The sequence below is a fragment of the Taudactylus pleione genome, unplaced genomic scaffold (assembly GCF_031769625.1).
Source record: "Taudactylus pleione unplaced genomic scaffold, aTauple2 ptg000707l, whole genome shotgun sequence".
NCBI lineage: Eukaryota > Metazoa > Chordata > Amphibia > Anura > Myobatrachidae > Taudactylus > Taudactylus pleione.
In genome coordinates this window covers 2,026,553-2,041,283 of record NW_028285109.1, presented here as the reverse complement: position 1 = coordinate 2,041,283, position 14,731 = coordinate 2,026,553, and the positions used below count along the sequence as shown (strand labels likewise).

Here is a 14,731-nt window from a genome sequence, read left to right as displayed (position 1 = left end):
TAGAATTTGGTCTTGCTGAGAGCCTTTTGTAATATGTCCTATGAAGTTATTATTAGTACAATGTTCACTGATTGCTCAACACAAAACCCTTGCTTTAGCACTGGCGTACCTAGATGGTCTATCCAGGGGATGTAGTCAGGATACTGACAGCGACATCCCTATGGTCACAATCCTGCCAGATTCCGACGGTGAGTATTAGGGTTAAGGTTAGGCACTAGGGAGAGGGTTAGGGTTATGCTGTGGGAGGGGACTGTTAGGGTTATGCTGTGGGAGGGGACTGTTAGGATTAGGCTTCACTAGGGGACAGTTAGGGTAAGGCTGCGGGAGGGGACAAATTAGGGTTAGTCTGTAGGAGGGCAGGGTTAGAATTGGGGTTAGAATACATACCAAAATCCATCTGGATTTCGTCGGGATGCCGCTGTCGGTATTCTGAACGTCAGGATCTCGTACCCAACCCCTGTCTAGCACGTATTGTATGAAGTGCTTCTCTGACGAAGATGCAGTGCAAGTTCAGCGCAGTGGGAGTGGCTGTGTGCCCTGTCGCAAGGCATGTAACACCCCCGTCTTCCTCTACTTTAAAAGATCTTGATACTTAAAACTTGCGCCTTGCTCCATAAACTACGATTTTGGGAAAGTTTAGGTGTACCTGCTGAAGTTTATAAGCACAGCTGAAGCCAAAGGGATTTTGATTTTCACCTCGGCCATTTTGTACGTAGTAATGCAGTCTATTGTTATTTCTTATTCACAGTGCTGTAACAGGGTGGCAGTGTGCCCCGTGCCCAGTGGCGGGCTGGGCCTGGGGGCAGGGTGCCATTTGCCCCCCGGCCGGTCCGCGGTGGGACGGTCCCAGGGCCTGCGCAAACACACTCAGTAAACCATGCATTGCAGGGAGACGCCAGGCTAGAGAGGCGCTTTCCTTGCCTGCTGCAACTGAGTTTAGTGTTTATGTTGCCGGCTGCCTCTCTGCCCCCTGGCCGGGTACCTCCCCCTCTCCTCCCCTCCCCTTTCCTCGGAGGCAGACAGCACCTGAGCACATACTTTGCTGGTCCGCCCGTTCAGATACGCGGCGGCACTGTCACCGCCAATCCCCTGCTGTTACCGCCAGTCCCGTGATGCCGCCACCAATTCACCTGCTGCCGCCGCCAGTCCCGCGATGTCACCGCTAATTCACCTGCTACCAGTCCCCTGCTGTGCAGGACACGACAGGTAAGTTGTCTCCTGGCGGGAAATGAGAGGGGCTGTGTTGAGGAGAGCCGTGAAATAAGGGGCTCTGGTGAGGGGGGCCTGTGATGTGAGGGACTGTACTGAGGGGGGTGGCTGTGCTGAAGTGGGGGCTGTACTGAAGGGATCTGTGATGTGAGGGACTGTCGTGTGAAGGGCTGTGATGTGAGGGGGGATGTGCTGAAGGGGGATGTGATGTGAGGGGTTGTGATGTGATGGACTATACTGAGGGGGGCTGTACTGAAGAGGTCTGTGATGTGAGGGACTGTTGTGTGAAGGGCTGTGACGTGAGGGGGATGTGATGTGAGGGACTGTTCTGAGGGGGGCTTTACTGAGGGGGGCTGTGCTGAGGAGGGCTTTACTGAGGGGGTCTGTGATGGGAGGGACTGACATGTGAAGGGCTGTGCTGAAGGGGGATGTGATGTGAGCGGCTGTGATGTAGGGGACTGTGGTGTGAGGGGCTGTGGTGTAAAGGTGGGCTGTGCTGATAGGGCTGTGATGTGAGCAGCTGTGATGTGAGGGACTGTCATGTGAAGGACTGTGCTGAGAGAGGCTCTGCATAAGGGGCATTACTGGGGGCACTACTAAGGGCATTACTGGAGCTCTGCATAAAGGGGCATTGCTGGGGGCTCTGCATAAGGGACATTACTGGGGGCACACCATAAGGGGCATTACTGGGGGCTCTGCATAAAGGGGCACTACTAAGGCCATTACTGGGGGCTTTGCATAAAGGGGCTTTACTGGGGGCTCTGCATATGAGGCATTACTGGGGCTCTGCATAAGGGGCACTACTAAGGACATTACTGGGGGCACAACATAAGGGGCATTACTGGGACACTACTAGGGCACTGCACTGGGTCTGGGGGTGTGGAGCTGGGAGACACACACTGGGTCTGGGGGAATGAGGCAGAGACATACTGGGGCTAGGGAATGTGTCTTACTGCTGTTCAGGGCCGCCATCAGGGCGGGACTCGGAGAAAGATGGGGCCCGAGTGGCTGCGGCGCGCAATGCACCAGGTGGCAGACAGTCACAGGAGACAGAGCATCGGCTGCGCTTGAATGAAGTATTGAGCCGGCCGTGAGCCAATAGCAGCTCGCGGAACAGCAGCCAATCAGGAGCTGCCGTTCCGCTAGCTGTGATTGGCTCACGGACAGCTCCATATTCCAATTGCCGCGGCCCCGTTGCTCTGCCTCTACCTGCTACATTCTGCACTGCTGCCACCTAGGCCCCCTCTCTCTCTAAACAAGGTATGCTAACCCTGCCCTGTGCCCCCACCCCAATCCAGCCAGCTAGCTTTCCCTGCCTGTCTCCCTCCCTCCCCCCAGTCCAGCCAGCCCTCTAGTCCGGCCAGCCTGCCATTCCTGCACCCAACACCAGTCCAGCCAGCCAGCCAGCCACCCACCCTGTCTTCCGGGCCCCAATCCAGCCAGCCTTCCCTGCGCCCCAATTCTATTGCATCCAGCATACCGTGCACCCCCCCAGTCCAGCCATACTTCTCTGCTCCCCACCCCCAGTTCATCCAGCATTACCTGTGCCCCCCAATCCAGCCTGCTTTCGCTGCCCCCCCAAGTCGAGCCAGCATTCTAGTCCAGCCAGCCTGTCTTCCCTGCTCTTCCCCAGTCCAGCCCACCTTCCTTGTGCTCCCCCTACAGTCCAGCCAGCGTTCCCTGCGCCCCCCTATTCCAGCCAGTGAGCCTGCCTTTCCTGCCCGCCGCCCCCAGTCCAGCCAGCTTTCTAGTCCAGGCAGCCTGCCTTCCCTGTGCCCTTCCCCAGTCCAGCCAGCCTGTCTTCCCTGCACTGCCCCAGTCCAGCCAGCCCGGTGCCCGCCCCCTCAGTTATAATAACTGCCCCCACAGCCCAAATGTTGAGAATTTTTAAACTGGTTTACGCACCAAGTGATGCCCCTTCTGTCCCATACCCTGGGGTGGGGCCCTGCCTATTTTGTCAGTACCGGGCCCCACATTTTCTGATGGCAGCCCTGCTGCTGTTTGTTAGATACTGAAAGAGGACCATAACCTCTTTAAGTGCTAAAGGTATTCTGTTTCGTTGTTAAATGGGGCCCTATATTGTCTCTGGTTCTGAGAAATATCCACCATTCTATTTTCCTCTTACAATGTTTTATTTAAGTGTATGTATTGAAACTAACACCCCTATTTGAGCCATTGATTAGGACACGCTCTCGCGGTAGGTCTGCACGCGAGACCTCGCAATCTGGGCAGCACAGACGGTGTAATGGTTAGCATTACTGCCTCACAGCACTGAGGTCATGGGTTCGATTCCCACCATGGCCCTATCTGTGCGGAGTTTGTATATTCTCCCTGTGCTTGCATGGGTTTCCTCCGGGTACTCCGGTTTCCTCCCACACTCCAAAAATATACTGATAGGTTAATTGGCTCCCAACACAAATTAACCCTAGTGTGTATGTGTGTGAGCATGTGATAGGGAATATAGATTGTAAGCTCCACTGGGGCAGGGACTGATGTGAATGGCCAAATATTCTCTGTTAAGCGCTGCGGAATAAGTATGCGCTAAATAAATAACTGGTAATAAAAATAATAAATAAATAAAATCTCTATTTAAGGATAAAAGTTGCCAACCAGCCCCTGCCCGTGCCCCCCCGCCCCCTAAACTCATGAAATTGTGACGTCCCACCTAGGGGGCCTAAGGCTCTGGGAAGAATAGCACTGCCGCAGCTCTGCAGGGTGCCTGTCTGGAGTATCCCTTGGATGCTCTGGGCGGCTCTGCAGTAGTGCTACAGGCAGAGGCGTCTTAAGAGAGGAGGGGGCCCGTGTGCACTCCCCATGCAGGGCCCCCTCCTCTCCCCCCGATGGCCGGCAGCCGACTGACGTGGCTGGCCACCCACCGGAGCTTTAGTAGACTCCAGGCACTAGAGGTTGCCCGGAGTCTACTGCACATGCGTGGAACATCGGAAAAAATAGCCGCGGCGGCCATTTTCCCGTGTTCTGATCAGCGCCGGCACCCAACGCGGGACCACGGACAGGTAAGTTAAAAAAAAATATGGGTGCTGGGTGTGTGGTGCGGGGCCCCCCTGGACTCGGGGGCCCGTGTGCCCGGCACACACTGCACCCATTATAGATACGCCCATTATAGATACGCCACTGGCTACAGGCTGGAGGGTGCCGTTCCAGACACTCCGCAAACCATATGCAGTGTCTTGGGGCAGCGACGGCAGAGGTCGCACACCCCTAGTTACGGCCCTGCTCATTCAGACCTGTAAAATATACAAGAACAAAAAATAAAAAAACAAGGAACTTTTATGAGCGATGTTATTTAAGATTTCTATTCATTTCAATTAAATATGTTGCGAACAATACCGGAACTTCTGAATTAGTCCCAGGGCAAGCAAAGATCATGTAGCAAGTGTTGGGAGTATTTATGGCTGAAAGAAGGATACCTCCACTTGTAAAGGAACTAAACAAACAGAAGCTCAGATTCCCCTCTCAATCCATAAAACTGTCCCCTTTGTGCTCAAATACATAGAACAACAAAATTTTTTTTTTTTTCTACAGCATTCCCCTAAAGACTGATCCATAGAGAATATGCAGGAGGCAAAAACCTTGCAATGAAAAAGAAAAAAAAAAAAGAAAACCACAAACGTGGAACTTCAATTAATTTAAAGCTTCAATCAGTAAAGGATAAATCCGTCACAGATCTAATTACTAAGGCTCTCAGAAGGCCGGGGACAAGACGCCAATCTCGTGGCTGTTTGAACAGCGTGATGAACTGGGGAACGATGGATATCTAGTCATTTTGTTTAATTTATAAATGGATTTTCCCCTAATGCTTGAATTATCGTCAGAGCACAATGAAGGAGAGGGGGAGCATGGAACCATGGTTGTACCCCCCTTCCTTTACCATTTTCTGTAATAGAAGCAATGAGCTCAAAGCCTGTTTTAGAGTGTTATTACAGATGATGCTAGAGGTTTAACTTATAAAGGTCTGTTGGCTGAGTAAAAGGACAAGCCACAAAATGAAGAGTAAAACCAGTTTGGAAAGTCATGACATAACCAGCCTGTCAATACTCTTTATCTTCTTAGATTTCAGTAGAATCTTGTTTTTGTTTTCTAATTTAATTAGGTTATTTGACAAAGGTCTGCACGTATTTTTCCTTTCTTACTGCCCAACTTGGGATAATTCTGGATGGATGACCCATGGAGTCACAGCCTTCTCTGCATAAGCATGCTTCCTGATATCTTAAAATGTTCCTGTCCTCAACTACAGTATACCATGCCCTTTTGCTGTAACTGTATAGTTTAACACAGCATGGCCATAATTTGCATAAAATATAATATATTGTCACACGTTACCCTTGTCTTGCATTTTCTCTACAAAACAGACCTAATAGGATTTTCATAGCTCACATAATGTGCGCACATACATTACTGCACCCTGGAGATCCGGAAGCTTTAAAATGTAGTTTACTCAATTACTTTGGTATAAGAATAATCACACAAACTAAAAGCCAAGTAAGCGCACATAGAATACACTTCAAATGGTTAAATCTAAGCAATTATTCCACAGTCTTAGTATGTTAAGACTGAAGATTTAAAGATATGTTTGCAGAAATACAAGTCCAACTGAAAATTATGTGCTTTGCTTTGATAATACCGCTGATTTGTAGTTTTACATTTCCAGCCAAGTAAAGTAAGTTGTTATTCCAATTTATGCAAGAGTGCGCCTCACTATCAGCTAAGTGACAAGTTTATAACAGAGAATACATGCTTTTCTCTCCTGAAATGGACATATAAAAAGTGTATGTTTATAGACTTACAATAAGCGGAAAACCTTCTATATATAAATATATGAAAAGCACCCCACTCACCCGGCTCAGGAGCCTCTGACTGTGAGGATGAGGATGCTGAACTGGCACCGTCATCATTGGCACTCTGCGAGATAAGCCCGCGGCCTGGGGGCAGTTTCATGCCAAGCTGCTCCGCCGTCTCTACATGGTCCCCAGGGTGAACATAGTCAAACATGCTGCTTCCAGTCAGCTCCACCTGCAGAGAATAAGATAGTAGTTAAGACTTTTATAGATAAGTAAAACTTTACAACTGACAACTGACAATCTTATTTATAGCAAAAAAAAACAACAAAGCTGATTCAGCTCATATGCAAGGTTGACATAAGTGGTAGAAGAGATGGTGTTTATGGCAAAAGTCATCCATTTGATAACTCTTTTATAGTGTGACAATAAAGTACAATACATTAAAGGTATTATTATATTTATTATGCATGGTGCTAATAAGCTAATTAGTGGTGAAAATCTATTTAATAGAAAACAAGCCTTGTATAGATTTATATTGTAGAACAGCAGACATCTCCCAAATTAACACTACTCACTTGTGTGACAGTACTCTTACTCAATGCTTGGTTTCGTATTACTGCATAGTTTCTAAGAGGTGTGAAATTGAAGCTTAAACATCTAAAAAATAGACTTTTTGGGGGGTTATAACCCCTAATAAAATAAGCAATAAGGACTTTTCAGTCTTACGTTTGGTGGTGCAGAGAAGAACTGATCTATGTAAATATATATTACTGAGTGTAGAGATGGACAGGCCAAGATTTACTTTTATATTTTGTTTATTTTTGTGCTGCTAATAAAACTACCTGTGGATACTTGTATCAAGGCCCTGGACTGGAGTACTACTACTTGGCTACTGTGTGACAAGAGCAACCATTTACCCCAGAAGATGGCACCCTTACCCTGGTCTGTGGTTCAATAAGTATGGTAACAAGACCTCTCACGTGTGCAATGTTCTCTATTTCATTCTAATTTACCGCCAGGCCAGAGCAGGTAGACCACTGCTTTCCCTCGCGGTCATTACACTGCATTTCATATCAGTCATGCTGTCCCAACATCAGTTGTGAGATGACGGGGCTGGCGCAAACATGGTCAAACATTGCAGTGCATAGTGTGTTCAGATTTCTGCGTCTAAGGAAACATCAGCAGCTGTAATTCATTGCCAACTTATCGAGGTGTACGGTGATAACGTCACATCACGAAAACAGGTTAGGGTTTGGTACACTGCCTTTGATAACGACAGGACAGACGTTCAAGATAATCAGTGTTCTCGCCAGTCAAGCTCGTCCACCAGATATGTCAATTTGTGCTGCATTAAAGGTCTGATTCAGGAGGACAGACACATTCGAGTTAGTGATATTACTGATGAACTGAACATCTCAGTGGGTACTGTGCACAACATTGTTCATGAGCAACTGGGGTACAGGAAAAAGTGTTCACGCTGGTCACTGAGGCAACTCACAGAAGTTCATAAAACCAATAGGACGGAATTGTCTCTCGTGCACTTGACGTTGTACCACAAAGAGGGAGAGTAGATCCTGCAGCGTATTGTTACAGACAATGAAACGTGGGTGCATCATGTGACACCAGAGGCGAAGAAAGCATCCATGATATGGGAACACGCAACGCCCCCACCATCAAAGAAATTCAAAACAACTCCATCGGCAAAGAATGTCATGGCGACCGTGTTTTGGGACCACAAGGGTGTGCTTTTTGTTGATTTCCTCACCAAAAGAAACACTGTGAATGCTGTAAGCTATTCTGACACATTGAGTCGGTTGCAGATGGCAATTCGTCGAAACCGACGTGAGTTGCTGCGAGCAGGTGTCGTATTGCTCCCCGATAACGCCAGGCCACACTCAGCCAACTGCACACGTGAGTTGTTATGGCGCTACCATTGGGAGATATTGGACCATCCTCCCTATGGCCCTGACCTGGCACCAAATGATTTCCATCTCTTTGGACCATTGAAGAAGCACCTAGGTGGAAGGCGTTTTGCAGCCAATGATGAAGTTCAGCAAGTTGTCATGTCCTAGATACAGGCGCTTGACTTGATATCTTCTATGCCAGGATAGATGCCCTGGTGTACTGTTGGAACACATACTTAGACAAAAGTATGGAGACTATGTGAAAAAATAATCTGTACCAAGGCCACATTATTCGACCACCCTCATATATATATATACACATACACACACATATATATATCTTCAGGTCAAACAGGACCATATACTGAAGCATAACAGGTTAATGTCACCATGACATTGAAAACTCAGAGCAGGATTTGGATAAAGTTACAGCGCTGCTGTGTGCACAATGTTGCAGCACTAATGAAATAGTGAAATGCTTGTTTAAAACAGGTGTACAGCACTGTAAGGCGTACTTGGAATGTCAGGAAATCTATGACGGTTCTTTCACTATTCATCTATCCTCTTACTCGGTCTGTATGTTTCTGCACTTGGCTCCTAGTTATTAATTTACAGAATCAACGCTGGGAACAGCTTTTGTGATCTCATATTAAATTTCCCCCTGAATCCGCCCCGTGGCAAAAATTACTCACATCGTTAAAAAATATTTAATTAGGCTGCAGTTTATAGCGAGCTCACTAGGGAGATGCCAGAATTAATGTGATTTGCATGAATTCCAGGGCCCTTTCTTTTCCTGGCGGAGAGGAGCTGGGAATTGGGGTTTTATCGAGGTCGCTGACACAGACAAGGACAGAGACTTCTGAATCGCACAGAGACGCACAAGAGTAAATCCCACAGCATACATGGATTTAAACCACAGATTACTGACACTGCACCGTAGACCACTTCACTCTAATATCCTCCTGTATATTGCTTTGCTTAAATATTGCTTTGACCTTACACACTGCTCTCTCCGTGTATCACAGCATGTGCTGATATGTCTATCCTGATGTCTGCCAAATAAAATCCTTTTTATTTATGTTTTTTGAATAATAAATAATAAGTAATAAAAATAAGCGAAAACAATGACCTTGCCTGTCAAATAACCTACCACTGACTCCACCTTCCATAATGGTGCCAGGCTTTCACTTAGAGCTCTGACAACTTTTTATCATAATATCCCTCCTATTTCAGAGCTTACATTATTGCTATCCTTACTCCTATACTGTCCACCACTATCTCTGTGCAAATATATTCCTTACACAATAAGCCAACTGCCCATCTATTCTATACAGAATGAAACTATCAGACTCCTGTGCACATGCCAGATGCTCCATTTGTAGGCAATGGCAGTGCCATCATCTTCCTTTTCACACTGCCAGAGCCCACCTGCAGCCAGTGGCAGATTCACACATACTGCCAGATTGTTTGCACACCTGTGGGGTACACTAAAGTGGCTCTTTGCTCTAGTCCAGGCTGTAATCATTTCTCTTGAATACAAAAATAATACTGAATGAGATGTGTGGACAAAAGGCAAACTCGAGATACAATCAAGATTCTTTTTTTTTTTTAAACAGGCAATTAATGGCGGAGGAGAAATCGCAGAGACCACGTGACAAGCACACCATGGGCTGATTGGTGAGGTAGAGAATGGTTGCCAAGCAACCAGTAATGGAATAATTGAAGGAATATTCCTTCATCTGCTAGACAGGTTTAGAAATTGATAGGTTAAACACTGCCTATATATAAAAATATATAGATATGTATCACAGTTTGTATGTATTATACGGAAGTAACACTAGTATTAGGTATAATTTTGCATGAAGTGGCCTTATCTTCTCAATGAAAACAGAATTAGTAAAAAGCTGTGCTCATACTGTAAAATTCATGGGTTAGACGTAGATTGCATGTTGATATATTCAGAATATTAATTTTTCTGATTGCTTATGGTTTAAGAGATTACCAAAAATGGTGGCCCAACTTTACAAAATGTTATTGTATCAGACAAGCTACTTGGGCTTCAGTGTAAGGGATTGTCAAAGGCCTGGACAAGGTTATATTGGACAGAATTTATTGAAGGGAGAGAATTGTTGGAGGACGTGGTGGCAAGACAGACAGAAAACGAAAACCAATTGAGCTAAACAAAGAGAAGACCTACAAGTTCCGATATAAGAAAATGTGTCAGAAGTGTATTAAATAAACAGCACTCAAACAAGCTCACAATCTTTTTAAGTGTCTCCTTCAAGGTTAAAGACCTCCGACATTGTGCATTGCACTAGGTCTTCCACTTCAGGGGCCAGTTTCCTTATAAGAACCCGAGCATGTCCTCTACCTCCTTACAAAAGTTGTCATGAGGAAAATGCTGAAACGCGACCAAAAGGAAACGTAACATATTTCAGAAAAGCCGTTTCATTAGAACTCTCTTGTTGAGAGATGATTTATATTTGAGAGGGATGAAACTTGGAGCACAGACAAAGGCATCATGGGAAGTCAAAGCGTGGCGGCAGTCATCTTTCACTCGGGATGGACAGTGACATATGAGAGGACTTTACTATGACAAGGAGATTTAAAGCTTGCTGATGGTCACCTACTACCCTCTCTCAAATTAAGCCCTTTATTGCCAGAGACACAAAAGGTATGTATTCCTGACATTTAGGTATTCTTCAGAGATGACATGTCCTTGTGTATGATAAGGAGAACAGGTATTAATAGTGTATTTTATGAGGAATAAAAAAACATGTCATTGATGTTTGTATTAGCAGGAGGTGGCAAGTGCCCAAAGTGATTTGTAACAAGGTGAAGAGTCAAGTGTATGTACGTGGTAGTGCATATACTGTTCATGTAGTAGCAGGGATAAGGTGATGGGTTTCTCACTTGTGTAAGAGTTTACAAGCGACAAGACCTTTGTGCTTTAGGGAACAGGTATTTTGTACCTGCTGTGGGCGCCTTGGCAGGTGAAGGTTATAGGTGTCTACGTGAATAGTACATATTTATGAATCACATGTATGAATGACATAGAAATAAATGAAGAACATGGAGACTAATCCTCCTACAGTGATCCCCAGCTGAGCAGAGGTTAAACTGTTTCGGGATGCTTAGAATTCTGGGCCTCTGTAAGCTGCGCATATTGACTCTCCACTCGCAGACGTTTAGTAATCCACGCTGACTGTTTGTCTTAATACTGCTCTCCGATTTGCAGTACAGGGGAATTATGCAGTTTAGATGTCTGTATATTAAAAAAGGATTTAATTAAATCTGGTGCCTTGAACACCCCCCAGCACATTCGGATTCAGGCTATAATGACAAATTTACTTCCTATTTATTACCATGCACAAGGGACCTACTTGCTGCCTCCTCTCCCCCCAACTTTCCAAAACTCACATTCTCTGCATATTACCATAATATTCATTATCCCAACAAGGCATAAAATGTGACTTCCCATGAGTGCAATACCTAATTCCTCAAAAAGAGACAAAGATAGCAACATAATCATTGAATTACAACTTTTTACATCTGTTCATCTTGTCGGAATATAAATCCCATTGTTATAGAGGACACTGAGAAAATGACTGAAAAAGATCAATGCTACTGTAACAGAGCAACACTGCATGCAAACAGCACTGGCACAACATTATTAATGCATTCTATCTTATAGCAGCAATTAAGTACACTATATATACTTTGTTGCACAACACATAAGTATATCATTGTCCTGATAACAGTCCGTAACTGGAAAGAAACATTGATGCTACAATAAATCTTTATTTATACTAGGGATGTGCAGGCTCGGATAGGTTCGAGTTTGCACGTGGAGTTCGGATTTTTCCCTCCAAAAAAACGGAACTCAGAAAGAGGCAAAACGTCATCTTGCACGGACGGACATCATCATTCCTGGATGATGTCCGTCCGTGCAAGATGACGTTTTGCCTCTTTCTGAGTTCCGTTTTTTTGGAGGGAAAAATCCGAACTCCACGTGCAAACTCGAACCTATCTGAGCCTGCACATCCCTAATTTATACAAACACATATATATGAGAAGTGGCCATCCTATTCCTCAGTGAATATCTGTTGCTGATATAATATACTAAACAAATCTGGGGGTCGATAAGTTTTGGGAGCCAAAACATCGCCCCCAACCAAAATATATGAAAACTTGTACTGACCAACACACATAACTCTTTAATGCCCCTCAGACCTCCACACATTCTTTCAGACCAGCACACTATGGCATTTCAATGCCAAGGAGACCTGTCACATGCCCCCCCTGGCCAATAAATGTACAGTATGCTACACTGTAGTGCCCCCAAATGCCTAGCATGCCACACTGTCGCGCCCCCAATTTCATAGTATGCCACAGAGTAGTGCCCAATTTATAGTATGCCACAGAGTAGTGCCATCCAATTCTCCAATTCATAGAATGTCATAGTAGTGCCTCAATTCAGTTCTGCCACACAGTAGTTCCTCTAATCAATAATAATATTATAGGGGAGAACGGTTTGATAGCCAAATGGGCTGGATGAATATTAGTGTGCTTTCCACAATGTGAGTAATCTATACACATTGCTCGCTAAACGCAAAATCCTGGCATAGAGCTAACACCACTAGGGTCTTATCACTGTGGGCTTTCAGTTATGCCTTTCAATAGCACAAGAACTGCTTGTACAATTCTATGACTGCTTCCATCTATTGAATGGCATCCCAGGCCCTCTCCGGTGATACCAGACATGGAAAGTGTCATAAGCTACATAATCAGGCCAGGACCTACAGCTCTGCCCTCCCCAGGAAGGGCAATTCACCCGAATACATATGCCGTGCAGTGATAGCTTTGCAGTATGACTGGTCAGAACCGGCAACAGAATCTCCTACTCTTACAGCCTATGATACAGAGTGTGGTGGAGCTGAGCTTCACAGTGGGAGATTTTAAATTGGCCAATCAAGACTGAAAGAGCGCTCTCAAATTTCCTCCACCAACACAGAACTGGATTACTGCTACATGCAGCTTGGAAACCTCCCTCTCGCTACTCACAGGGTCTAGACTGAGTTAGTCGCAATCAAACTATAGAGCAGACTACAGCAAAATCTAGTCGCCCAGACTGAAACCTTAGTCCAACCTGGCACACAGTATTTGTCATCATTTAGCATCATTTCATGAACTGCCACACTCCTTCATTATGTGTGAGTGTAACAGTGTATGTAAAGTGAAAAAGAAGACAAGACACATTTAGTATATTAACGTCAATGCACTATTCCTACTCCCACAAGGACTGCATGTACATCGAATTACAGAATATCTGACATATCACAAATACTCATCAACCCTAGCAGGAATCCTCTCAGTATCCTGGTACCAACGGGCCTTCTCGATCGATGGTCCTTCTGCTGCTCCTGACACTGCACTCGTTTATACTGCTGTTTTCCAAAAGAACTCGGGGCTCATATATATATATATATATATATATACACACATATACAATCACACACAGTACACACACACAATCTCAGGTATAGTCACCACAACGCAGATAAGTACGATCATACTTACCTGCGTTGTGGTGACTATATATACCTGAGTGCCGCCGTCCATGTGCTGATATTTGGATCCACAGGCTGAGTCTGTTTACGGAGGGCACGGAGGACGCTGATATTGATTGCTGGAGTGCCGCCCTATTGGACTGTATATATACTGGATATTATATATGCACACATACACACATACAGTATATATATATATATATATATATATATATTATATATATATATATACACACACACACGCAAAAGTCATATAGTGCATTTTATTAAAATCATTCATAGATGAATATTTGTACATTAGATAAGTGCATTTATTTTCAGGAACTTCTTTAGAAAAGCCAATGTCTGTCTAATAAAAACAAAAAATCTTAAAAACACATTTATTTATTCTAGGACAGACAGGACCTGTAGGAATGTGTATGTACAGATAGACAGATTCGCATCTTAATAAAGTTAATATTTAAAAGCGTTTCCTGCCTTTCCTGTGGGATCCGGTTGTTGCCTATGCTGCCGTATAGTAGAAAGAAAAATTGGAAAACATGGCTCCACTTCTCTGGTTAGGTCTTTTATTATAGTCATATTTACCTCAAAAAATGAATACATTGCCCACAATTTATAGAATCCTTGAAAAAAAACATATAAAAGTGTATGCAATTCAGGATAGATAGTATGAAGATTTTTCTTAATCTACCTGAATAGTGATACATTAATGTGTACAGTGCACGCCTGCATATGAGCCATGACATATATGTGTGAACATAAATCTATGGTAGAATGATTCATACATATGGCGTTTCCAGTGTGTGTGTTGCATTAGATGATATATGTGTGTACAGAGCCGTCTCTGGCTGGCAGTCTAACTGTTTGTTTTCACACGCTGAGCTGGGTATAATATTCTCGGCTTGAATCTTTATTACCCATCTGGCACAGCTCGTGCCTAGTATCATTCATTCCATTTACACAAACAAATATCAGGGCTGAGCATTCGCTGCAAAGGGGCTGACGGTACCACACCATCCCGCCTTCTCTGACTGAGAACCAGCTCAACCAGGAGGGAGGCCAGGTGGGTGTAAATTCAGGAAAGAGAAAGACCATGGGGAGCTTTGCAGAGAAAACATGAACAAGAAAATAACAGAAATAGAGAAAAAATTTGACATTTAGAAGGACAAGGGAAGGGGGTAATAAAGAATATGGTATACATGTGTGTGAATATACATGAATAAGTGTAAATGACAGCAAGCTGCAAGAT

At 44.7% G+C, this 14,731-nt stretch overlaps 1 protein-coding gene across 6 annotated transcripts in view; it reads right to left on the bottom strand.

Annotated features, from left to right (window-relative positions):
• Positions 1 to 14,731, bottom strand: part of NPAS3 (neuronal PAS domain protein 3) — a 475,522-nt gene that overhangs the window by 80,651 nt on the left and 380,140 nt on the right. For 5 of the 6 annotated variants that reach the window (XM_088456533.1, XM_088456536.1, XM_088456537.1 and 2 more), the window contains one exon: positions 6,066 to 6,240. In XM_088456533.1, coding sequence (XP_088312659.1) covers positions 6,066 to 6,240 — 175 coding nt within the window. Of the gene's footprint in view, positions 1 to 6,065; positions 6,241 to 13,267; positions 13,337 to 14,731 lie in introns of those variants that run through there. The other variant, XM_088456540.1, reaches the window with a different exon arrangement.